Below are 23,539 nucleotides of genomic sequence, written 5' to 3' on the forward strand. Positions count from 1 at the left end.
AAAAAAAGATTACTGCGGTAGAAAGGAATGAGACACACAACTTGATGAGAGAGGGGATGAAGATCAGACTTGGAACTGGCGGGAAGTGCCAGGTTTTACTCTCCAAGTGACATGTGCCAGACGACACGAGGAGCGGCTCTTCCTGATGCTAGAACAATGATGAGACGCCTCTTAGCTCGGTAAAGGCGATCCGCGCCATGTTTTTTCTTCGTCCTGATCCATCGCAGTGACTCTTAGCTCGGAACTAGCTGTGCCGCAACGCACTGAGACAATGGTAGTGTTTGGCAGATCTGATTCTCAACTCGGTTGTGCCTCTTGGCTCTCGTAACCTGGCAGCCCCATTGTCTGATCCCGTAAAATGTAACCCTTTCGTCCGGTAGGGCGTTGTTATTAAGCTTCAATCAAGCTTAAGTCAATATGGGGCTTGTGAGTGGAAACTTGATGGGTTGTTTCAAGTTGGCTTGGCAGGGGTCGGCAAAAGGCCGACCCGACCGTGATCACGACCTCTTAAGGCGGGATGGTCGTGAACCGGCCTCGGTCATGTTTCAGCCTCACAGTTTCTACCTGTTTCAGGTATCAACTCCTTTGTAAGCGGTCTCGAGTTACCAAGATGAAGATGCAGCCAAGAAATCTGGCTTGGCGTCGTCTACGTACAAGAAGATCTCACGTCGCCGGCTTATCGCGTCAGTTGAAGTCCCCGAGTCAGGGGATCACAGCTGTGTCAGAAGTGCCGAGCAAGCCGGGAGGCAATGCAAGGCGCTTTTTTGAAGCGATGTGGTATTTACCAAGGCATTTACAGTTAAGTTGCATTGCACTGCCTACTTGCGTTTCAGTCGCATCTTGCTGATTCTGACCACCATGCACTTTCACGATACGGGGAGGAATGCTCGCCATTGGTCTGATTGGGCTGCGAGTCAAAGCAGTACTTATTTCAAGGTAGCGTGTCGCTTCACAGAATACCCACAACAGCTTCTTACTCATCCACAGGCTTGATGTCCAAGAAAAGGCGTCGTCCCTTGGGCTGAACTGCCCATAAATCCTTCATGTGCATGTCATCCGGCTTCATTTCACTACTCAACCTGAAATCGAGCCGCCTCACCAAGCGAGGAACCGCAAGGTAAAGCTCCGTCTTTGCAAGTGTCTGCCCCATACAGTTCCTCGACCCTACGCTGTAGGGTGTCAAGGCGGCGTTGGCATCATCAAGATTGATGCCCCGGCTCATTTCATGGCCCTCAAGCCAACGCTCTGGGATGAATTCATCCTCCCTGGGGAAGAGTACTGGATCGCGGTGGTGAACATAGTTCTGCATGCCGACGATGGTTCCAGGAGGAAGCGTGAGGTCGGTGTCGGCAACCTCAAGTGGCTCGCCCAGAATTCGTGGGAGAGTTGACATGATGGCTGGATACACCCGGTACGTCTCCTTGATAACCGCTGAAAGGTAAGGCAAGCCCATGAGCTCTGACAGGGAGTCTCCCGCTCCCCTGAGCTCTGCCCGTAGTGTCTCTTGAACTCGTCTTCCCTGAGGAAGCGCCAGAGCGTAGGTCAAGTAGATAAAGGTGTGCCCACTGACCCCGCTGCCTGCCAGAACGATACCCATGGCTTCTTCCAGCGCTTCGCGGAAGTGGTAACTTCGCCCGAGGTGTTTATTGTTTGATTCAAGAAGAGGAGCCACACCAAACTGCCTTCTGTCGCTAGAGTCTCGTTCTTGGTTCTGGTAGTCCTTCAACATTCCAATAGTAAGCCTCTCCCATTCATCAAATGCCCGATATGCATGTCCAAGAATACCAGGTAGCTTGGTCTTGAACCCCAATGTCGGAAGCCAAGGGAAGAGGATGTTGGCAAAGAACGTAGGAGGGCTTGACTCGAGCGCTTCAAGCATGTGTATTGTCTGGCTCGGATCATCGGGGATATCAGCATCTACAAGAAGCTTGCATATAATCTCGAGGCCCCATGCTCCAAACAGGTCGTAGACATTGGCGGTATTTGTTGGGGAGTCTGAGGCAGACTTGAGGAGGCGATTGATGAGAACATCCGTCCTCTGCAAGATGCTGGAAGCGTGTGAAGCGATTTCTTGTTGAGAATAGGTCTTTGCTTGAAGCTTTCGGCGTGATGAATGGTCTGCAGCGTTGCTTGAACTAGTTAGCAGAGGTGACGAGCCGATGTGGACAATGTACATACGTAACGGAAAAGACATTCCCATGCCCAAGGAAAGAAAAGGGCGAGTAGAACTTGGGATCCTTTAGGGCTTGCTTGTTTGTGTATATTCGTCGATACATTCTCCAGTCGGATAATGAGACCTCGTTGGGCCCAACACGAACGATAGGACCATATTTCTCGTGCAGTTGTCGCAAGACCTACAAGGCATCGGCTATTAGTAACGCGAAATGTACTGCGCACCTATGACTCACGTAGACTCGGTCGCTTTTGAAGGTGGATGGGAGGAAATACAAGGAAGTAATCCTGGCGAGAAAGGGACCGGGGACACCACGAAGAGGATGAAGCAAGACTCGGTAGGTGCACTTGAGAAATAGTCAGTCGAGCCTATGGCTTCAAGGCATCTAAGCCCAGAGTTGTAATTGCATCGTACTTTAAGCACCGCGATTACTAGTAAGGCGGAGATGATCAGTGTAGAAATGGTGTACAGGGTTGCCTCCTTGCCGAGTTGGGTGACGACCTCGACGACGGACGGCATGGCGTTGGAACCAAGAGGCATTGGAAAAAGTTCTTCTCAGTATCAAATTGATTTAACTTCAAGAGCGAGATTTTCTAGGGTCGTAGAGCAATAAATGGGATACCTCCCTCGTTCTTTTGTGGCAATCATCCTATTCGGTGTCTCAACGTTGCAGCCGAATGCCATCACTTTCGGGTACCACACTGGTCACTCACAACGAGATTCTCTATTTCAAGCACGTCCTTTCCCTATCCAGAATATCAAGACTTAGACACTCTCTCCTGTGCTCTCCTGTTTTTAACTCCTTGATGATTTTTGCGTCCTAAATCTACTTTAGGGTCAATAGTCGTCATTCATCATCCACTCAGCCTCCATGACTCAAAGAACGGCCTGAAGGCTAAATGAATCTAATATCCGGTGACCTGGACCGTCAAGATGATCCATCTTCAGAACTGGACAGAATACAAGGATGCTCATCTTGAGTTAGTGCTCCAAGCTCCAACCCCGCGTTTCGGTTCATGGCCTCCGGTCGGCCCCAGATCCGGAGATTGTGGAGCCGGGCCTGCGTCGTTGCCCTTTGCTTTAACCGAGATGAGGTGATTTGAATCTATATCTAAATCTTGGAGTCTGATGGATCTAGAGACATCACTCTCATCATCGCCACCTTGCCATGTTGCTGTGACCACCCTGCTGGACGAAGCAGGACCTGATCGGACCCTGTCTGTGGTGGAGGTGAAGTCTACCTACAACTATTGGAGTCTTGCATGACTTCGTGCCAAAAAAGACAAAACAGCTGGTCCCTGCAATATGAAGCTGCGGAATTTGGCAAGTATTGACAAGATGCAGCTGGGCGGGAGGTCGATGTTGGTGCCAAGTGTTGCCAATGTGGTGACGTGGTCTCCGAAGCTCTAGGTTGGCCCAGCTCCCTCACTCAAGTCAGTGGAAGAGGACCCCTAACAAGGATTTGGAGTATAGCAAGCGAACCAGTTCAGTTAATTTGAGTACAATGACAATGGCACTGGCAAAAGGGGTCTGAGGCTTTATCATGTCCTGGCCGAGCTGAGAGGTTCTCAGCTTAATGTGGCCTGCGCCAGCAGTCTCAGGCCTAGACCCAGCCACAATTGGCTAGTGAGAGTCTTGATATTCGTCCTTTCTTGAACAAGAATAGCCAACTGCACTTTTTATGGGTAACTCTTTGGCTAAAATGCGGGGCCAAGCTCCCTTTCAACTGTGGTCCCGAAAGGGCTGGACTGACAAAGGTCGAGAACAAATGAAGGGACTCGCCCACTCGGGTCAAAAACTGGCATTTTCTCTTGGCTGTTGGCTCTTCTGGGTCTTTCAAGTCTGTTCAAATGTCGCTACAGGACATGTCATCGGCCCCCATTCCATCTCATCTGATGACTGGACGGCTGACATTTGACACTTTACAAGGGACCCTGTGATGGCTGGCTCGGCAGAGCTCAATAGAGCGAGTCCATTGTCTAATGGGAAGCCTTGGAAGGCATCCCCCGCATTGACTTATCTGATACCCCACCGGCAGTTCAGGCGAGGCTCCAAGCTCTCAGCTCCCTGACTGCCTGGCTATATGAAGCCTTGTCAGTCCCCATCCTTGAGATGAGATCTGCAAGCTTCTTTTCATCAATACGGCCAGCATCCAGCCACTAAGGAGGTCTGATCATTCCAATTTATCTTGTGCATCAACGTCTGTCCTTGGTCTACAACATGGCTCCCGACGGAATAAATTCCGAAAAGAACCCTGTGGCGAGCGAGAAGCCCGACAGCGAGGGACAGACCATGCATCTCGACAGAGTCCCATCAGAAGATGGAGACAACTATGAGGGACTCACGGCAACATGTGTCATTGTCTATCTTGTAAGTCACCTCAATCACGGCAGCTTGTAGAGTACTGACACAACAGGCCATTCTTGCGGTTGGTTTTGCCGAGATGATGGTCATTGTTTCTTCAGGCAACGTACGACACCCAGAACGAACACTTCTATAGATGTTTACTAACATTCAGTGGCATAGCTCGCACGAAGCATGGTTGCCGATATTGGCGGCAGCGATAAAACACAGTGGATATCACAGTCTGTTCCTATCGTCAACCTCGCCTTGGGTGCTCCAGTTGCCCAAGCCGCTGATTACTGGTAGGAGATATCTTGGCTTAGTCCTTGACAACAAGCTGACTTGTCAAATCACAGGGGCCGAAAATGGTTCCTCGTCATTTCCTGCGCCTTTGCCGTTGTTGGCAGCGTCATCGTCTCTCGAGCCACCAACATCGACATGGCATTGGCCGGCAACGCTCTTGCCAGCATCTCCACGTCCGCTCAGCCCCTCCTCTTCGCCGTCGCCTCCGAGATCCTGCCTCGACGATATCGTCCCGCTGCTCAAGGCGGTATCACTGGTATCTTTGCCGTTGCTGCCATCGTCGCTCTCATGATGGGTAGCGCCGTGACAAAGGACAATCCCTCCGGGTGGCGTATCGTATGGTACTTCAACACTGGCCTGTTTCTCTTCACGGCCCTCGTCGTCATGTTTCTGTATAATCCGCCTCCACGACCAGAGCAGGTCAACTTTACACTGAGGGAGAAGCTCAGGAAACTCGATTGGGTCGGCATCATCATGCTTCCTGTCGCCGTTACTGTCCTTTGCATTGGGCTTACCTGGTCTGAGAACCCCTTCCCGTGGAGCAACGCTCACGTCGTCGCCCCCTTCGCCATTGGCATTGTTCTCGTCATTATCCTTGCTCTGTACGAAGTCTTCGTGAAGAAGGATGGGCTCTTCCACCATAAACTCTTCAACCACGACCGAAATGCTTCCATCGCATTGTTCTTGATCTTTGTTGAGGGAATGGCGTTCTTCGTGGCCAACTCCTATGTGCCCCTGGAAATGTCGGTTCTGTTTGAGACAAATCCGGTCTTGGTCTGCCTCAACTTCTCCATCGTCTTCATCGGAGCTGTTGTTGGTAGCATCATTGCTTCTATCTATTGCTCATGGAGCAGGCAGTTGAGGTGGCCCTTGGTTGTCTCCTACATTGGATTCGTCATCTTCTACGGTAAGAGAGCTCCCTGGTACCAGATATCCACATACTAAGGACATACAGCAACAATGATGTCTGTCGGATTTGGCGATGGAAAGAATATCTGGGGCTTCAACATCTTCCTCGGTCTCGGTTTCGGCGGCTGCTTGACTTGTATCGTCGTCGCAGCGCAGTTCAGTGCTCCGCCCGAGCTCCTCTCCATCAGCAGCGGTGCTCTTATCACTGCCAGGTCCGCCGGTGCCTCAATCTGCTTTGCTATCTGCAACGCCATCTTCAACTCACAGATCACAAAGAACCTCCCCAAGGACATTGCCAAAGCTGTTCTTCCTCTTGGCCTTCCTCCTCAGTCTCTCGGGCCGTTCATTCAAGCCTTGGCTGATCACAACGACAGCGCCTTTGCTACCATTGAGGGTGTCACCCCGCAAATCATCCAAGCCGGAGCTCATGGTCTCCAACAGGCCTACATCACATCACTTCGTCCTCTCCATGGCTTCGGCCTGGCATTATCTGCAATCGCTGTCATCGGTAAGCACCTGACAATATTATGTACCTGAAACGACGTGGCAAGACTAACCGACTGAATAGCATCTTTCTTCATTATTGATCCCAAGCACGATTTCAATATGAATGTCGACGCACCACTTGATGCGCCCAAGGAGCACCCCAAGAAGCAAGTCAATGCTTGAGCGCTGTGGTGGATATGGGTTGCCTCGCCGATGGTATCTAGGTAGCAAATTCATCGCAACTGAATCATATTGCTTTTTCTAGACATGAAAAACTTTGCACACTCTACTACTCGGGCTTCCTGCCCCAAACAAAGTGCACCGGGAGGTAGAGGTGAATAGATGGGTCTTGAAGCTCCTTCTTGACCTTGGCCATAAACACTCGAATCTCTTCGATGTTCCAGCCGAGGACCTGGCTGAAGAGCTGGGGTGTGTATGAGTCGACAACTTGCAGCTCTTGAATCGACTGGTATCTTCCGATCTCCTTGAGCTTCGGGTCCTTGGGCCACGCGCCAATAGGCAGCTAGGTAGGTTAGCAAGGTAACTTGAATCAATGCATTTCCTGAGGAGTTAACACGTACCTTGCGCACTTCGTGCTTGACGTCGACAAATCCAGCCTCAATCACCTTGTCCTTCCAGCTAGGTGCACTGTTCAATGGCTTGCCAAACTTCACACTGGCGTCCCTCAGGGTCTGCATCCATTGCTGTGCGTTGGTGGCCTTCTCAAGCGTGCCGTCGTCAGACACAAAGCGAGCCTCGACGCCCTGGAATTCGATGTATCCGTTGGGTACTAGAGATTTGAAGACCCTTTGGAAAAGGAGGAGGTCGTCAGATATGCATCCCTCCAGCTCGCGACCATGGATGAAGTCGAATTGCTTCTTGTAAACCCAGTCATCTTCAAAGTCGTCAACTTCAAAGACACAGTTTGGGGGTGTCCTAGCCAAGGTATTAGTAGGATACAGACCAGTGGATATTTATGGGTACAGCACGTACCATTGGGGCTGGATGGGGCTGAGATCGGTTCCAATCACTTCTGCTGATTGGTGTTCACTGAGTGACACGGGTTAGCTGGATACCCCTTAACTAATCCAATATCCAGAGCTTACTCTGCGGCATCCATGGCCCAGATACCTGTGCCGGTTCCCAAATCGAGAATGCGCTGAGGGCTCTTGCTAATGGGAGCAAGGTAGAGCTTCCCGTCAAGAAGGAGACTGTAAATGTGGTGAACCAGGTCCATTCGGTCCTGTTCCTCCTCATCGTTTGGCTGTTGCAAAATGTCAGCTTTGGTCCTCAAATAATTACTAGAAGATTTACCAAGATATAAGTGCCTTCACGGAACGCATGATAGCGGCGTCCATTCTATGGCGTGGTCAGCATGCAGCAGACAGTCCTTTTCATTATCCATACCTCGTATCTAAGTAATACCATTCCAAGTCAGAAATCCGATTGTTCACAGGTGAATGCTGATAGAATACTCACCTGTAGTTGTAAATGCTCGATTTCAGGGAGGAGAGATAGCTAGAGGATCCCTCTCTATTGGAGAGATAAGTCAAAAAGTTGAGAAAAATGAAGCTCATGAAACTCACGAGCCATCAATAACGGAGTCGGCCTCTTCTAAAGTATCCTGCTAGTGTGTTAGAGACATTTTCGAGGTATCATCCATATAACTCACATCTACTTCCAAATGGGCCTCATGCTGTGGCTCCTCCTGGGCGGCTGAAGCGACCGCCGGCTCTTGAGTTTGTTGACTAGCCATGATTCACGTAATTCGCGTCGTCTGAAGCAATTTCCAGTATGCGGGAATAGGAACAATATTTATCGTCCAGATGACTGGAATGTTCTTATACGTTGCATCTTTTTCCCCGCTCTGCGCGTCACGCGTTTAATGGGCTCAACTCTCTGCACGTCTTTTACCAAGACCAGTTGGAATGCGAGCCGGTCGTCCGTATGACCCAGTCCAAGCTCTGCAAGCCAACTGTTTTGGCAAAGGGTTCCACCGAAAGCTCCGCAAAGAATGGAACCTCTCCCTTTTTCTTTGCAAGCTGTCAACCTGACATTGCGGACTCGGGTGTAACCATGTGTGTTACGGGGCATACAGTTCTTACTTCCAAGCCGCAACCGGGAATAATCTGACACGTTCCGAGCCAATAGCTGAAAAGAATGGCATGTTTTTCCCCTTGAACTGGTGTTCCGTTTGCGAGATAGACTACGAGTCAAGGTCTCACCGCTGTGGGGATGAAGCGGGGGCCACCAAAGTCCTTGACGTCGTCAGCTCCAGCGACCAACCAGAAGGGATCTGTGTCTTGGCTAGATATAAAAGACTGGTTTTAGAGTTGTAAAAATTTTTCAGATAAAGTTTTCCAAGTCGGAGAAGGAATTTATTGAGCTTGTTAGCCCTAGTGACGGCTCTTTGTCTGAGGGAAATGGGTCGCCAAGGTTCCTCGAGCCATGGTTTGAACGCGTCGAATCTAAGAGAATTCATGCTATATGAGCATAAGTATCCGAGACAAAAGTGACCGGAACTGTGACTTGGGCTGTGATCTCTTGCTTTCGAACTCGTTCGCTCTTTTTCGGAATCATGCATTGTGGATGGAAAGATGCAGTTGTTCAAACAAAATCCAATAGTCTATGCCCGCAAAGCCACCAAGACATGTATGTACATGCCGTTTTGGAATGAGATGTATAGTTTGCCATTAGATGTTGACATGGCGACTTTTTACCTTCGATTGGCTACATGTGTTCACTCGTCGTCGAACCTGAACAACGAAATCGCCGCTCGTATTGGCCAGCTAATCAATAGAGTTTCCCGCAACTGGTATTGATGAACCTTGAGACGTGTAGGTTGAGTCCGAGTGGCCTAGTGGAAATCAAGGACGCATTAGGTAGCCTTCGAGTAGATCATCACTTGCTATAACAATATGATACACTCAAGCCCATCCTTATCTCAAGCTCCACACTTTCTACCGCGATAAGCATGTTCCCAGATGGAGGCGTCAGTCTTAGCAATTACGGCCCGCTCAATGGCGTTGACTTAATCTCAGCCTCATAACTGCCGACACCATGACCCGCCTCGATAAAAATTCCTCCTCCACGTAGAGGTTGATTCTACGTAATGATGACCAGATCACCTGGGGGAAGCGTATTTCACTTGTATGATAGAGCATGTCGTGAGCTGAACGGTTTCCTCCCCCAACATTTTGCATGTTCACTGTGACGGTACAGCCACCAAACGCAATCGGTCTACCGCCGACAATACTCATCGCGTAGCGGCACTTGTAATATATCTAGTCATTATTATAGAGCCCTACTAATCCATTCAGTATCATACGGTTATTCATATGCGTAAGCGACAATAACTATGTTCGGCAAAGCAGAAGGGAATACAAATGTTGAACGATACGCCGAACTACCCTATTGCACAGACGGAACCTTCGGAATGTGGGACGTGACTGAGACCCAACCAATAGGCGAATGGAGAAACGCCCGGCTCATGATTCAGCCTCCAGCACGGCACGGCACATTCAACGGGTGTGGCGTATTTATCCGCCATGGAGAAAATAATTACCGTTATCATTCTGCGGAGCCGGTGAAATACGCATATAACACTGGCCCATGACCTTAGAGTTCAATAGTCTCTCAACTCTTGTTTTCCCCCCCGAGTGTCTTAATCCAGGCTACGTGTAGCTCCCGGTCAGCCACAACTGCAAAGACAGGGAGTTGAGACAATAGCCGAGGCCTCGACTCGCGGGGAGTCGGGAAGCTCTTGGTTCCGCCTTCGCGACGGTCTCTCGAATCGGCAATTGTTCCATGGATTCCCCACCTGACCACGGACACCTTCTACATGCGGCGTAGTACTGAAACCCACCGTATGTACGGACCGAGAGCTTGGACAACGGGACGCGGTGGAATCGATCGGTTCCTTCGGCAGAGCAGAACCAGCGGAGAAAGGAAAGGAAAAAGGAGGAGAATTTTGATGCACAGACGAGATTGACAAAAGCGAAGAAGAATTATTTGTGTGGCTACCGCATCATGTTGCGCTGTGAGGCGCTGAACACGGCATGAGCAGAATTCCCATCATCAGATGTCTCATGCTTGCTACTCGTGACGTGAATATCAGTTTTACGCATAATGCCCGGCACATCCTCTGCCGAGCCCAACACACCATCAGAACTGTCTCCATCTCTCTGGTCAACACCACTCCCCAGGGCCTGAATACCACTGCGACGCGACAGATTCTTGCGCCAGTTCGATTGCAGAGCGTACCCCGAATCTCCTCCCTTGGACCTGCTCCGGCTTCGACTTCCCACTCTGGATTGCTCATTGAAGTACCTCACTAGCGGAGCGAGTGTGGGGACCGAGGCCACGATGATGCCGAGGTTGTTTTCTACCGTAGACCACATGATGAGGGGCCCTGAGTCGATGAGGTTGGAGAGAGATTTGATGGTTTGTATACGGACGATCTGGATGACGGAGATGAATGTACCCATAGCGAAAAGACCGAGGAGGACTGTCTTCTTTCGATTCGGAATTTGTAGCTTCATAAGCGTTGGGAAGGGAACGAGCATGCTAAGATATTGTAAGCACGGGAGCTCAAGGCAGAGGTCGAGAAATCTTACACTACCACGTCAAAGACCATGGTGATGGAGGCCATCGCGGTATACATGGGCACTCCGTCGATACAAGATCCTCCGGTAACGCTGGCATCCCACTGCTTGCGGACCTAAATGGGCATCGTCTTTAGCAATGTGAACAGACCTGTCAGCAACAAAATGCACTCACGGGCGTGCACAGATTGACCTGGGCCATCAAGAAGGAAAAATGAAACATGGTACAGGCGACTGCGACAATCACAGTTACCTTGTACCAAAAGCCTGCAGCCATGAAGCGCAGGTAGCTCAAGAGAAGGCTGAGCTTGAATCCAAGAATGCTCGAAATGTAGCTATCGCGGGATGAGTATTTCGATCGACGACGAGACGTGGCATCTTACAAAGGTGCACCGATGAATTGTAACTGCGCGAGTGGTGAGTATCTGTCCCGTAACACCGTGATAGAGACAAGCGACTTACCAGAAGAAAGTTGTAGTAGTTTTCCTGAGGCATGTCTTCAAGGTTCTTGAGTCCGAGACCGTACTTCGTTTCTGTTTCTCTTTAGCCATGCTGCTCTTGGTAAACCATCAAATGCGGGCATCTTACGGATAATCGTCACAACCGCGAACCCACAGCTGGCAAACTGATCGACAAAGAGCCTCAGTCAGCAGGGATTCCAACGACCCAAGATCACGGTTCTTACCCATGTTGCAATAATGATCCAGTCATCTGGTTCCCCGAAGGATCAGCGTCAGCCCAGGGTCTCTCCCACGTGTAAGACGGGATTTGCTGCATACCTGATCCGAAAGCTTTTACCATGAAGCCTCTGACGTAAACGCGCATAAGAACCACAAGAAGTGCAACGGCCGTAAACACAATGGCCAAGGATGAGATCTGGGGGCCAGAGGTGGGAGCATCCTCTGGCGCATTGTATGTCCACCCAGCCATGGCTGCCGTGTGAAAGAAAGAGGCACTCGACGAAAAGAATGAAGAAAATGAAAAAAGGTCTGGAAGGAATGGGTTACGCCGAGGGAAATAAACGAGCGCAGAAGGGCGTCTTCGTGTTCCTGTCACTCACCAAAGGGGTGCATCAATGGTGCGGCGAGAAGCCACAAAGTAACGCAATTCAGGGCAGCTGCCGCAAGAGTTCCATCCAGACTGCAAAGTACCCCTCGGTGAATGAAACCATTCTAGAACTGTTCGCCACTACTCGGCATTTGATAAGCCACCCGAGTCTATCACAAAGCAAACGTCGTGTGGTTCTAGGCATGGTCCCCTCCTCGTGGCCCCCAAGAAAGATCCAATCTCCGGTAGTTGCTGCATGTGAAAAGGGAGACCCGACAGACCGGGTAGGAATCCCTATTCCAGACGTCAAAAGAGGCCAATGACGATGGGTCCCAAGGTTCTTGGCCAGGGGTCTTTTCTAGTCTCGGGTCGGTGACAGGCCCGAATATCGTTAGCCAAGAAACTGGACCCCGTCGTGTTAGTGACATCTCTAACTTCCGCGTCAACACAATAGAGCGACGCTAACACATGGAATTTCCTAATGCGCTCTCTTGCAGACGGAGATACGGGTGAGCCTAGACTACGGCTCCCTGTTCGAACTGACCATAATACCCGTCAGTCAAGAATGACCCGGCCGACCCGTTCATGCAGATTGAAATTAATATCGCAGGAGGCATCACTTCAAAAAGGGCCTATTTCTTTTGGCCTTCCTCCTTTGCTTTCTGCCCACTCCCTAGTCTTGTCCCGTCCCTGCTCTTATCCCCCCTCCCTTGTTACAACCTCTGCAAGGTCCTGAGACACTAAAGATGCGCATCGAAACTCTCTTGATCGGGTCTTTTGCGGCCACGGTCCTCGGAGCAGCTGTGGGAAGCTCTAGCTGCAAGTGCTTCCCCGGCGACAAGTGCTGGCCCTCTGACAATGAGTGGAAGAGCCTCAACTCTTCTGTGAATGGCCGGCTCATCAAGACTGTGCCCCTGGGATCGCCCTGCCACGATCCCACTTACGATGGAGAGGAGTGTCAGTACCTGCAGAGCCAGTGGCAGTCACCTGGAATCCAGTAAGTGATATCTTGCATGTTCTGATGCACGCTACCTGCAGCACCTGCATGTGTGGGTGTGTAGCCACTTGTGGCACCACCATGCAAATCCCCTACCTGATCCGTCCTGATGGTGCATCAATCTAATACGGTTTCTAGCATGGACTCCTCCTCGTCCATCATGGCCCCATGGTTCGCCAACCAATCATGCGATCCTTTTCAGCCTCAGTCCCGTCCTTGCACTCTTGGCAACTACGTTCGTTACGCTGTCGATGTCCGAACCACAAGTGACATCGTCAACACCATCAACTTTGCTCGTAACAACAACATCCGCCTCGTTATCCGCAACACTGGACATGACTACAACGGCCGCTCGACCGGTGCTGGTGCCCTCTCCATCTGGACTCACCATCTGAAGGACATCACGTTCAAGGATTACGATGCCAACGGTTACAAGGGCAAGGCTGTCACCATCGGTGCCGGCGTCCAGGGCTTTGACATCCTCGCTGCTGGCCACAAGGCCGGATACGTTGTCGTCGGAGGCGAGTGCCCTACAGTTGGTCTTGCTGGTGGATATACCCAGGGCGGTGGCCACTCTGCTCTCAGCTCGAGCTTCGGTCTCTCGGCTCAGAACACGCTCGAATACCAAGTCGTCACTGCTGACTCTGGACTTGTCACTGCTTCACGAGAGCAGAACTCGGATCTCTTCTGGGCTCTGAACGGTGGTGGTGGCGGCAATTGGGGTGTCGTCGTCTCCATGACCGTCAAGGCCTTCCCCGATACCAAGATCGGTGGTGGAACCCTGGGTTTCTTCACCACCAACAACGATCAGGCGACCTTTTACGAGGGTATTGAGGCTTTCCACTCTAAGCTCCCTGCTATGGTCGATGCTGGTTCTATGGTTGTCTACTACTTCACCAACACCTTCTTCCAGATCGCTCCCTTGACAGCCTACAACAAGACCAAGGAGGAGGTTCAGGCCATCATGAAGCCGTTTGTTCTGGCGCTGAACGATCTCGGAATCAACTATACCGTGGGTTACGACCAAGCCGACTCTTACTATGACCACTACGACAAGTACTTTGGCCCCCTGCCTGTCGGCAACATTCAAGTCGGCATTGCCCAGTACGGTGGCCGCCTCATTCCCCGCGACACCATTGTGAACAACAACTCTGCCCTTATGGAGACTGCCAAGAGCATAGTTGAGCAGGGTGTTACCTGGATTGGCGTTGGTACCAACGTTGCCCCCTTCAGCAACCCCGGCACTCAGGCCGTCCTCCCTGCCTGGAAGAACACTCTGGTGCATGCCACTCTGACCACTCCCTGGAGCTTTACTGCTCCTTGGTCTGACATGCTCAGCCTGCAGAACCTCATGACGGAAAAGATCATGCCTGAGATCGAAGCCGTGACACCTGGCAGCGGTGCCTACATGAACGAGGCCGACTTCCGTCAGCCCCGGTTCCAACAAGAGTTCTTTGGAAGCAACTATGCCAAGTTGCTCTCTATCAAGAAGAAGTGGGATAAGAACGGATTCTTCTATGCTTTGAATGCGGTTGGAAGTGAGCAGTGGTCTGTTGCTTCTGATGGAAAGATGTGCAAGGCCAAGTAAGCTGGTCGTCAAATGCTTCCTGTACAAAGACTTCGGGGGATGTCGGCCGCAGCACTCTTAACGTTGGAATCCATAAATTATTAACTAATGTGTCTCTCGCAATCGAACTCGATGTTGATTCACTTTAGAAATAGCATGACTCATGTCTCGCCCAATTTGAGCTTTAATTCATTCAGCCAGTGTCCATGTGTATCAAGCCCTAAATGCCCCAAAGTGATGATGAGAGCGCCCCAATTCAGAAGATCCGCCGCGTTTTCTTTGCTCCTGCTTGAAACTCAGAGTGACCTTGTCGTCATGTTTTTTAAGCTTGTAAAATAACATATTGTCTATCTGTTAATTTCGTAGGTGTAACTGTTGCCGCCAGCTAAGCCTAGTACTAGCCGCAAGCAGTGAGAGGGCTGTGGAAGGAGAATTAGTCACAAGTTTAGACCTTTATGTAATATTTTAGCTCAGTAATGTTGAATTAGTAGTTTACACTTCATAGGCCCTATGGCACGCTGGATTTTCACCTTCCCTGCGTTCTTGTTTCGGCTGTCAACTGAGGTCATAAAGAAAAGACCCAAAGACCTGGGTTATGGCTGTCAATTTCCAATTCAACAAATAACTATGCATTGTTTTCATATTTGACGAACTAAGGGGTGCCTTGCCCCGCTTGGTCAGCGGGTGAATGCAGCGGATGTTTGTGACACGCCTTGGCTTCCGCGTCTCCGTACCATGTGGTTACACTGCTGTTGTGCCGTCTAACCGGTTCCCCAGACTCTGAAGCCAATAGAGGAGTTTGCTATAGACATACTAATAGCTTTCCGGTAAAGACGGGAACGGGCACACTGCGTGGAACCTACAACAGCGGCACGTTTCCGCCCACAAGGTTCCCGCTCCCTGAATCCCTCAATCCTACGCTGGCATGGTTGGTAAACTTCCTAGCTCTTCCGGGGAGTGACCAGTGGGTCTCTGCGTGTTCGAATGCAGCCACGATGCGGACAGTAGGAACTAAAATCCTTCTGAGGCTGGTGACATCCTTCTCAGTGGATCTCGAGACCTGGTCTCCATTCACGAAGGATGGCACAACATTGCCTCGTGGTGCAGTGTAAATAATGGATGGGAGAATTGACTTGTTTGAAATTGCATTAATATCTTTGTTATGACCCTCGTATTCATGTCATGATTTGATTGCCGTAACATGCTTTACACATGCTTCGTTGACCATCGACTGTCCAATTTGCCTCTGTAACCATTTGGCGATCCACATGCAAGAAGGCAAAATCAACCGGTTAGCCTCAACCGTCACAATCCCTTGCAGCTCCCAGCCGTCGTCCCCATCTTGGCTAGAGGGAGTTGCTGTGCTGGGAGTGCTTGGCGAGCCACTGGAGCTTTCCTCCCGTTGACGTGGTCGTACAGACCATTCAGTCCAGCTGACAACACCAACGCCCGCCTTGCAGCGGCACACAATGCCGTCGGGGACGCGCTGAAAAAGGATGAGCCAGCTCAAGTTCTTTTGAATGCCTGGGGCAAGCCAGACGACCTCGTGGGCTTGAAAGAGACGCAGGGATGGATCAAACTCGCAGAGATCCAACCAAGGATCGGTTGCAAACTGAGCAGGATCAATATCGACAGGGTCATATGAGACTACGCCTGGGTTATGCTGCAAGACAGGCTCATATGTCTGGATATAATCCAGCACAACGTGAGGGGGTACATCGTTGGGAAAGGGTATAGTAACGAAAGTCTTGTCCCGCGAGCGCATCGCATCGCATTGCTCGCTTTGGGTACAGTAGTCTGCTCCCTCTTGTCAGTCAGCGTCCTGTCAGCCGTTGGCCGGTAAGCATGACGTATGCCAACCAATCCGTTACTCACTGATCCTAGACGTGGCGCTTCTCCAAGGTGGTATCTCGACGCGCGATTTTTCCGCCGTACATCACGTCCAGCGTGTTCCGTCCACACTCGGCGATGGTGGCAGTCTTGGCGGTTCAAGTGACTGTCACCAGCTCAAGTATGTCGAACTTGAGCGTCAAGAGGGGCTTAGAAGGCGTTGGCAGTGCCGTGAGTGTGCAGCACCATGCGGCGGATGCAGAGCGCAAGTGACGGGGTCGGATTAATAATCCCTTAGAAGGGTGGATCTTGTGAAAAGCTCGGGATGATAAGGCTCGCTTAGATAAGCGATTCCATCTCGCTAATGAGATTGTTCTCGTATCTTGGGGAGCGCTAAATTAGCAAGACGGCCTGGAACGCAACGTGAAAGAAGCTAGTTGCATGACTAAGGAAAGATCGGCGCTGTTGATGTCTGACAAAAGTTGTTGCCTAGCCTTGGCGCTGAGTTGTCAGAGTTGCTGCAACTCCGAGGATAAATATTTTGACGCTTTTCATATATGCTAGCGGGGATACTTCCTCTTTCTGGGATAACTACGACGTATCGAGCGGTATATAAAATGATAGTATTTAAGGCGTGATTACAGACTGATTGGTTGTTCTCAGTGCACAATCAACTCCGTGTTACTTAAAGCAAGGGCTCCATTGGATCCTTGTCTGTACAACATGCCGATCCCTTATGTACACAACTGATCGGAGTCTTTAACTTCCGAGCGGACAACACATTGAGCTTATGAGAGGCACTTACCGGGCCAATAGAGTATATCTTTTCACTGAGAGTCCATAGAGCATTAGACGTGGTCAATACACAACTCATCCCTGGTTCTGTCGTTGCTCTACCCTAGACGATAAAGGACTGCCCCACGGAGAGACATTCAGAACTTCTTCGCAACCAATTTCAAGCTTATTGCAGCATAAGCGAGGTACTATGAGGAGAAGAAGACAAATTACATATAAATCTAGCACAAACCACTTCCCAATATTTCAGTCTTTAAGCTCATAAACCAAATCCGCCTCGAATAAACTCGTGTTAAACATGTCGCTGCCTTCTTCACATCAGCAATCCTTGAAGCGGTAGAGCTTAGTGTCAAGTCGCGGAGGGAGTTCAAGGCGTGTTGTTCATTAAAGTCACCTTTCGAGTAGCCCCCTCCAGCGTTTCAAAACCTTCTCCTGGGGCTGAAATCACGATGGATTCTGTTAGTGACAAGAGTTCATCAAATCGCTGCAGAATGAGTCCCCGGTAACTCGAACACACACGCAGAACAATCGGTTGTCGCGTCGTGGTGCATCGTGTATCAGCTTTGTTAACTTCTTTGACTAGCAACACGTACCTGGCTGTTTGTATTCCACCACCAGCTCCCGCGGAAAGCCACTGATCGGGAAGAATTGATTATTTGAACTGAATGAGGAATTATCCTGGAGACAAGGGGAGATGTGGATGAGAGAGTTTTCCTTGTGTATGTGAAACTCGATGACCCCCAGTTCAAAGGTTCCCCTCACACACGTCATGTTGAAGATGTTTTCTGAAAGCAAAACTGTGATTTCTTCAGAGAGATAGCCATGTTCCTAAACGATGAAGTAGGAAGCAAAGTCCCCACTGACGAAACGTCGAAGGAAACTCTCGAGAGCCTTCAAGTCATCAGAATGGTTGACAAACCTGCAAAGAAGGCGGCTTGTAGTCATATGCAAGCAACAGAACGTTTTTTTGGACGGGGACAACAAACCCTGGCGCCAAAATCCGCTTCTGTTCTCCTTGATTCGACTGGGATCTGCTTCTCTATTTCGCTTCAGATACCTGGTAAACTTGTGTTCAACATCATCCATCCCTGATACATCGCCAAACCTGGGCACATTCTTCGCAAGGCCAGGGCTGATACTCACGTAACGTTGCTCTCCGTTTGGGATCGAACGACCATGGAGTAGAGCGTTCTCAGCCAAGAACAGCTCCCAGATACGATTGGCTTTTCGGTCTCTGGCCGATGTGCGAGAGGTAAGGCGCAATCGTCTCGAAGGAAGAGCTATTCCATGTAGTGAGGGGATGAATTGTCAAACCAACAGCAAGTGAGGATTGGGAGTCATGGGCCGTCGTCGTTATCTTGTCTCAGTCCAGGTGCGGAATAATACCGCCCTATGACTCTTGATATGCGGGTCTATGGCATAGCCACACTTGGCTCTAGAGTCCAGTTGCCCTATGACTCATGGAATGTGCATTAGGAGCATCGCCTCATCCAAGTTTCAAATAACACCATTCATCATGTTCCCCATATATTTGTTACAAGTGGCATATAAATTAAACGCGAGAAACCACGAAATGCGCTACATGATGAGGCATCTCGATATTTCTCAGCCATGGCTGTAAGTTTATTCATCGTGGTGTTGTACGATGTGGTGTTGACCAATTGTAGACAACTTATCCTCAACTCGTATTGTTCGGCGACTCTTTGTTGCAAGGGTCCATAGATATTCAAGACGGCTTTTCCTTCCAAGCCGCACTTCAAACCCGTATGTATGCCTTTAACCTTTTTGTACTTGACTAAGTATTGCCGCAGGTTTGATACGACGTCTTGATGTTGTGAATCGCGGGTTCGCAGGCTGGAATTCCAAGAACGCCCTCGAATATCTTCCCAAGATATTTCCAGCACTCAACGATCAGTCACCGAAACTGGATTATCTTGTAAGCCAGACGAAAACTCCAAGCCAGATACCTTGAACTAATGGAGATAGATTGTCTTGTTTGGTGCGAATGATGCCATTGTCCCTCATCCCGCTTCAACGAGGGATGTGTCGCTCGATGATTATAAGCTCAACTTGATCCGCCTTATCAACCATGCCCACATTACATCTCATAGACCGAAAATTCTTCTGGTCACACCAACCCCGGTGGATGAGGACAAGCTTAATAGCCTGGGTCATGAACCTCGAACTTTGGCTCACACGAGATTATATGCTGAGGCAGTTCGGGAAGTCGCCAAAGAAAATTCGGACATAATTCTTATTGACCTATGGCAAGCTGTGGTGGAAAAGGCGACACATACGACAGCCCAGGACATCACGTCAAATCTGGCAGCAGAATTGCCCGCTGCCAACTTTGACGGCCTTTTTACTGATGGGCTGCACTTGAGCGCAGTAGCGTATAAACTTTTATACGACCTCGTTACTCCTTATCTTCCAGAAGGGCATCCCTCCCAGTATGTCTATCCGGACTGGAAGGACCTTGTTAATTAGCCTTTTTTATTCCTCTAGTCTCTGCTGTTGTCGGCAAGGCCTCTTAACAAGCCCGATCCTAGATGGTCAACGATTTCAAGCATACCTCTACTATGAATAGAGCTACATATTACGAGCGTGATTTAGCTGTGGCCAGTGAGTGCGGATATTAAGCGCTAAAACTCGATGGGTCAACTCATATCGAGGCACATGCCCAACCCTATGTAGCTGGATGTCTCGGATGGACAAGTTGTGTTCTCGTTTATTGCAAAGCTTGGAAAGACTCTACCCTCCTTAAGACCTATATTCTTAGGTACTGAGGGTCTCTAATTTCCAATCGCAAATATGATGCACCGTTATAGTTGGGCAACTTGTGTTCCCATGAATCGAATTTGTTAAAACTAGTCAAACAAAACGATCAAGTCCTCAATGTTAATTACCAGTTTGCTGTTTGGCAGCCTGTGCTTGTCACAGCTTTTCTTCAGTCTCACCGCGAGCGAATCACACATGGGTACCGGTAAACATATTGTTTGAAACGGCGGTAAGTATACTGACATCCAACACAAGGGCAAAAGACGCAATAATTCCTACAGGGGCGTATTTCTTGCCCGGTCCAAGGCATCCGATCATATCCAAAGCCTCCCTTTGGACTGAGTACCCCGCCCTACCACCAAAATTGCCGACGGGAAGGGACGGAAAGTAGAGAGATATTGTCAGGTAAATTTCTCCAGTCCTGACACCAGTTGGCTCCATGAGGTCTTTGCGACACTGGCGGTATCCTGACCCAGGGCTATGAACATTGCGGCGAGGATGTTTGCCGTGTTAATATTGGATCCGAACTGCCCGTTACGGCCTTCTCCTTCTTCACCAATTTTCAAGACATTGTGCAATCTTTCAGTGTCAAGGCCTAGTATCTTCTCATAGGAGGCTGCTGTTAGCGTTCCCTAGGCGATGGCCTCGACGACCTGGGTGCCTGAGACTTTTCCGCAGGATGGTTTCTTGTCTGATTCCATCTGGCCCTCGATAAAGAAGTCCTTGATCGCGTACTTGTCTGCATACTTCTTTCGGAGCATGCCACATGCATAAGAGGTGGCCTTGGTTGTCATGTTCTGTCCGGCAGCGTCCCCGCAAGAATAACTGCAAAAAAGATGAACATGAACCCGATGCCTGATGATTTTAACTCCTTCAAGTTGACGAAACGGCCCGTCGACTTTGCCCACTCCGTAAACTCGTGTTGCAATGTCGGAACCGCCCTGTAAAAGCCTATCGTAGCGCTAGGATCTTTGAAGATGAAGACGGGACCTTAGGGCATGCCGTCTCTAAACACTTAAACAGCACTCCGCCAGAGGCATCAAAGGCTTTTCTGCCGCGGGAGAAATTGACAACGAGCGTCACTTCGTACGTTCCGAGCGGTGCGTACAACTTTCTGTCAACGCCGAGGCCGACAATCCGTAAAGGGCCGGCTAGACCGAGGGTCACTTTGGTAAAGCCTACAAAGTTCTCAACTTTGATGGAGGAAAGGTCTTGATCGTGTTGAGAGGTTTGAACGAGACCCAATTCGCGGGCTCGCTCTTTCATTTCCTGGGCTCTGTTGGAAGTCATCGCTGCTGATTTTGAAGCGTCGGATGCTTCTTTTTCTCTGAGGGATTAAAAGCCCCAATCCAAGACGTGCCATAGACTCCCATTTAAAAGAAGAGTCCTCGTATCAAGCGCGCCTCAACTGGGGCGTCTTGATACAGCTTGGGGAATTATTGGCCACATTACGGCCTTCCCTGGCCCATTCTCAATAGCTTCAATGTTGTTTCAGCGCACAATGGTTCCCGTTCTGGACCCCTGCCGACATTCTGGGTCCTCTAAGACATCAATCTTAGGTCCATATCATGACCTCGGCAGGAGGAGCGGGCCTGCTCGAAGGCCTTTCCCCGATCAAGAGTGTCATTCTGGACTCTTGGGAGGGTGTCGTGCGGAAGAGGAATTATGGTGCGCACTGGAAGTTGGCATGCAATGCCTCAAGGTTTTCAACACCCCCTGTAGGATCTGATCTCCTTGTTACTTGCGTTTACCAAGCTCAATAGCTAGCGCTTTTTGTACGCTACGCCGTGGGTTCTGCGAATAAAAGATTTTCCCAAGTCAAAGCAACTTGGCACGGCAGATTTGGTCTCATTCTGAGTTGCGAGTTGGGCAATTAAGCACGACTGTGGTTGTACTCGACATCCTGTAGTTCAACGCTGAGCTGCTAAGTATCTCGTTACCCAGGTACATAGAAGTTGCGGCTCTACATAGCAAGCAGTGCAGAGTTGTATTCATAAGCAGAGGGCTAAAGGAAAAGAAGCTCGCGTGCTATGTAGGTAGGAAGAAACTAGAGAATTACGACTTTTGTCTAATCTAAGAAACATACTTCTATGTTTTAACTGGGTAGGCAGGGAACGTAAATCTTGAAACGCACACCTCCTCCATCCTTTATGCCCCAACATTCCTCACTTTCTGCAGCTGCACGTCTCTAATGCTAAGTCTGTCCTGTGACCCAAGACTGAAATCAGCACTTTGATCACCCAACGGAATTGGAACCTCTATCCGAGAGTAGTCGCCTGGGCCACTGCTGCCATTTGGGATGAAGAAGCGACGGTCGAAGCGAGATAAGGCGTATGAGTAGACCACGATGATCTCGATGGCAAAGTTGACGATGTAAAAGCAGGCTTTATGGTGGAACCACGCCGGATCGGTGATGGGACGTGTCACATAGCTAGTGCCAGCTCTGAAACCTGCACCGAAAGCTAAGAGCGTCGATGTCCCGGTGAGAAGGTAGACTTTCGTTTCCATCCTTCCTCGGCCGAAGGGTTCAACTTTCTCCGGGCTAGAAAGCAAGACGCTGACGATGGTGATGGGTAATGGCAAGAAAGCCAATACTGCGATATAGGTAGCAGAAAAGAGCTGGATATGGCGAATCGTCTTCCGCACCCCAACGTCGAGGGTATAGAATGAATACACAACGGCGATTATGGTCATGATGAGTGTCCCAATAAGGCTGAATAGTAGAAACCGCGCTACCAATGTTGCAGGTTTTCCCCAACCCAGCCGCGGGTGGTAGGCTCGGAGGATGCGTTGGGCGAAGAAGAGGTTGATGACAAAGATCATTACAACACCTGCACTGTTGAAGACCTGGGAAGCGATGACGGTGTTGACTTGATGTGGCTTGGAGCCGACGACGATGCGTAGTGAACAGGCAACGATACGGGCGATAGAAAAGCCGAATAGGACAGCTGAGAACAGGAACTTGTGGCCACGTCGTCGATTCCGTATGTAGATGGTCATGTTGAAGATGGCGCTGGCGAGGAAGAAGGCAATAAAGACGCCGCAAATTGGATCATCGACGGAGGGAGTTGGATAGCCGCCGAGGGTTGCAACTGTTGTAACTAGATAAGGCCGTCCCTGAATGACGAATATTAGTGTGAGATCTTCAGCAAAACAAGACTCGGCTGAGAAGAGCCTACATTTATCTGAGCTTGTGGCACGTTGGCCTGGTTCTGACCAGTCGAAGACATGGTGGGAGTTGCTGAGCGAGCTATGCGGCGAAGACGGTGGCAGGCGCGTAGCCGTGACGACTGGCTAATTCTTTGCCTTCTCTTTTGTGTTGAAAGAGGCTAGGGAAGCTCTAGATATACGGCTGTAATGATTTGGTGACCCCAGGGCCAGCAGCCTAAGAGCTTTAAGAGTCTATTGGGCTCCAGTCAAGTGAAGCCCCTTATTACTGAAATTCCGCAATTGGCAGAGCCTAGCCAAGACCCGCCGCGGAGGGTCGGGCTCATCAACAGTGCGCCTCCAGGATTCGGGGTAATCGAGAGTTCTAAACGCGAAGCGCGAGAATCATCATGCAAATTTTTAGTGCCATATGGAGCGAAGAGTGGGAACTGGGTGCCCAATAGCGCCATGTCGTACGATGGCCTCTACGAGATTAGCAATCTTACTGTACGGAATCATGCAGTGAAAATACAAGGCAGGTCGGTAGAGGGTATAGGGCT

The 23,539-nt window shown here is 50.0% G+C and overlaps 8 protein-coding genes across 8 annotated transcripts; 3 read left to right on the plus strand and 5 right to left on the minus strand.

Moving 5' to 3' along the window:
* Positions 1-973: 973 nt before the first annotated feature.
* NCS54_00982200 (Hypothetical protein) lies at positions 974-2,713 on the minus strand (the record flags this gene model as incomplete). Its single annotated transcript, XM_053155153.1, has 4 exons — positions 974-2,129; positions 2,179-2,354; positions 2,409-2,519; positions 2,588-2,713. The coding sequence occupies 4 exons, from the start codon at positions 2,711-2,713 to the stop codon at positions 974-976; spliced, it is 1,569 nt and encodes a 522-aa protein (XP_053011128.1).
* Positions 2,714-4,393: 1,680 nt separating this feature from the next.
* Positions 4,394-6,397, plus strand: NCS54_00982300 (MFS domain-containing protein; the record flags this gene model as incomplete). Its single annotated transcript, XM_053155154.1, has 6 exons — positions 4,394-4,543; positions 4,590-4,643; positions 4,700-4,818; positions 4,873-5,726; positions 5,775-6,236; positions 6,297-6,397. 6 exons carry the CDS (start codon positions 4,394-4,396, stop codon positions 6,395-6,397), a joined length of 1,740 nt encoding a protein of 579 aa, XP_053011129.1.
* Positions 6,398-6,503: 106 nt separating this feature from the next.
* On the minus strand, positions 6,504-7,970 carry NCS54_00982400 (Hypothetical protein; the record flags this gene model as incomplete). The annotated part of the gene is made up of 9 exons (XM_053155155.1): positions 6,504-6,737; positions 6,796-7,150; positions 7,208-7,264; positions 7,321-7,478; positions 7,529-7,573; positions 7,622-7,628; positions 7,694-7,747; positions 7,801-7,838; positions 7,887-7,970. The coding sequence occupies 9 exons, from the start codon at positions 7,968-7,970 to the stop codon at positions 6,504-6,506; spliced, it is 1,032 nt and encodes a 343-aa protein (XP_053011130.1).
* Positions 7,971-10,233: 2,263 nt separating this feature from the next.
* On the minus strand, positions 10,234-11,748 carry NCS54_00982500 (Hypothetical protein; the record flags this gene model as incomplete). Its single annotated transcript, XM_053155156.1, has 8 exons — positions 10,234-10,780; positions 10,831-10,934; positions 10,994-11,153; positions 11,202-11,224; positions 11,281-11,351; positions 11,407-11,443; positions 11,504-11,529; positions 11,598-11,748. The coding sequence occupies 8 exons, from the start codon at positions 11,746-11,748 to the stop codon at positions 10,234-10,236; spliced, it is 1,119 nt and encodes a 372-aa protein (XP_053011131.1).
* An 863-nt stretch (positions 11,749-12,611) lies between these two features.
* On the plus strand, positions 12,612-14,450 carry NCS54_00982600 (FAD-binding PCMH-type domain-containing protein; the record flags this gene model as incomplete). Its single annotated transcript, XM_053155157.1, has 2 exons — positions 12,612-12,862; positions 13,001-14,450. 2 exons carry the CDS (start codon positions 12,612-12,614, stop codon positions 14,448-14,450), a joined length of 1,701 nt encoding a protein of 566 aa, XP_053011132.1.
* Positions 14,451-18,665: 4,215 nt separating this feature from the next.
* Positions 18,666-19,541, plus strand: NCS54_00982700 (SGNH-hydro domain-containing protein; the record flags this gene model as incomplete). Its single annotated transcript, XM_053155158.1, has 4 exons — positions 18,666-18,671; positions 18,722-18,818; positions 18,866-18,990; positions 19,041-19,541. 4 exons carry the CDS (start codon positions 18,666-18,668, stop codon positions 19,539-19,541), a joined length of 729 nt encoding a protein of 242 aa, XP_053011133.1.
* Positions 19,542-20,464: 923 nt separating this feature from the next.
* Positions 20,465-21,122, minus strand: NCS54_00982800 (Hydroxymethylglutaryl-CoA reductase; the record flags this gene model as incomplete). Its single annotated transcript, XM_053155159.1, has 2 exons — positions 20,465-20,657; positions 20,923-21,122. The coding sequence occupies 2 exons, from the start codon at positions 21,120-21,122 to the stop codon at positions 20,465-20,467; spliced, it is 393 nt and encodes a 130-aa protein (XP_053011134.1).
* An 858-nt stretch (positions 21,123-21,980) lies between these two features.
* Positions 21,981-23,062, minus strand: NCS54_00982900 (Hypothetical protein; the record flags this gene model as incomplete). Its single annotated transcript, XM_053155160.1, has 2 exons — positions 21,981-22,949; positions 23,012-23,062. The coding sequence occupies 2 exons, from the start codon at positions 23,060-23,062 to the stop codon at positions 21,981-21,983; spliced, it is 1,020 nt and encodes a 339-aa protein (XP_053011135.1).
* Positions 23,063-23,539: the final 477 nt, after the last annotated feature.

Source organism: Fusarium falciforme, chromosome 7 (genome assembly GCF_026873545.1).
Source record: "Fusarium falciforme chromosome 7, complete sequence".
Taxonomy (NCBI): domain Eukaryota; kingdom Fungi; phylum Ascomycota; class Sordariomycetes; order Hypocreales; family Nectriaceae; genus Fusarium; species Fusarium falciforme.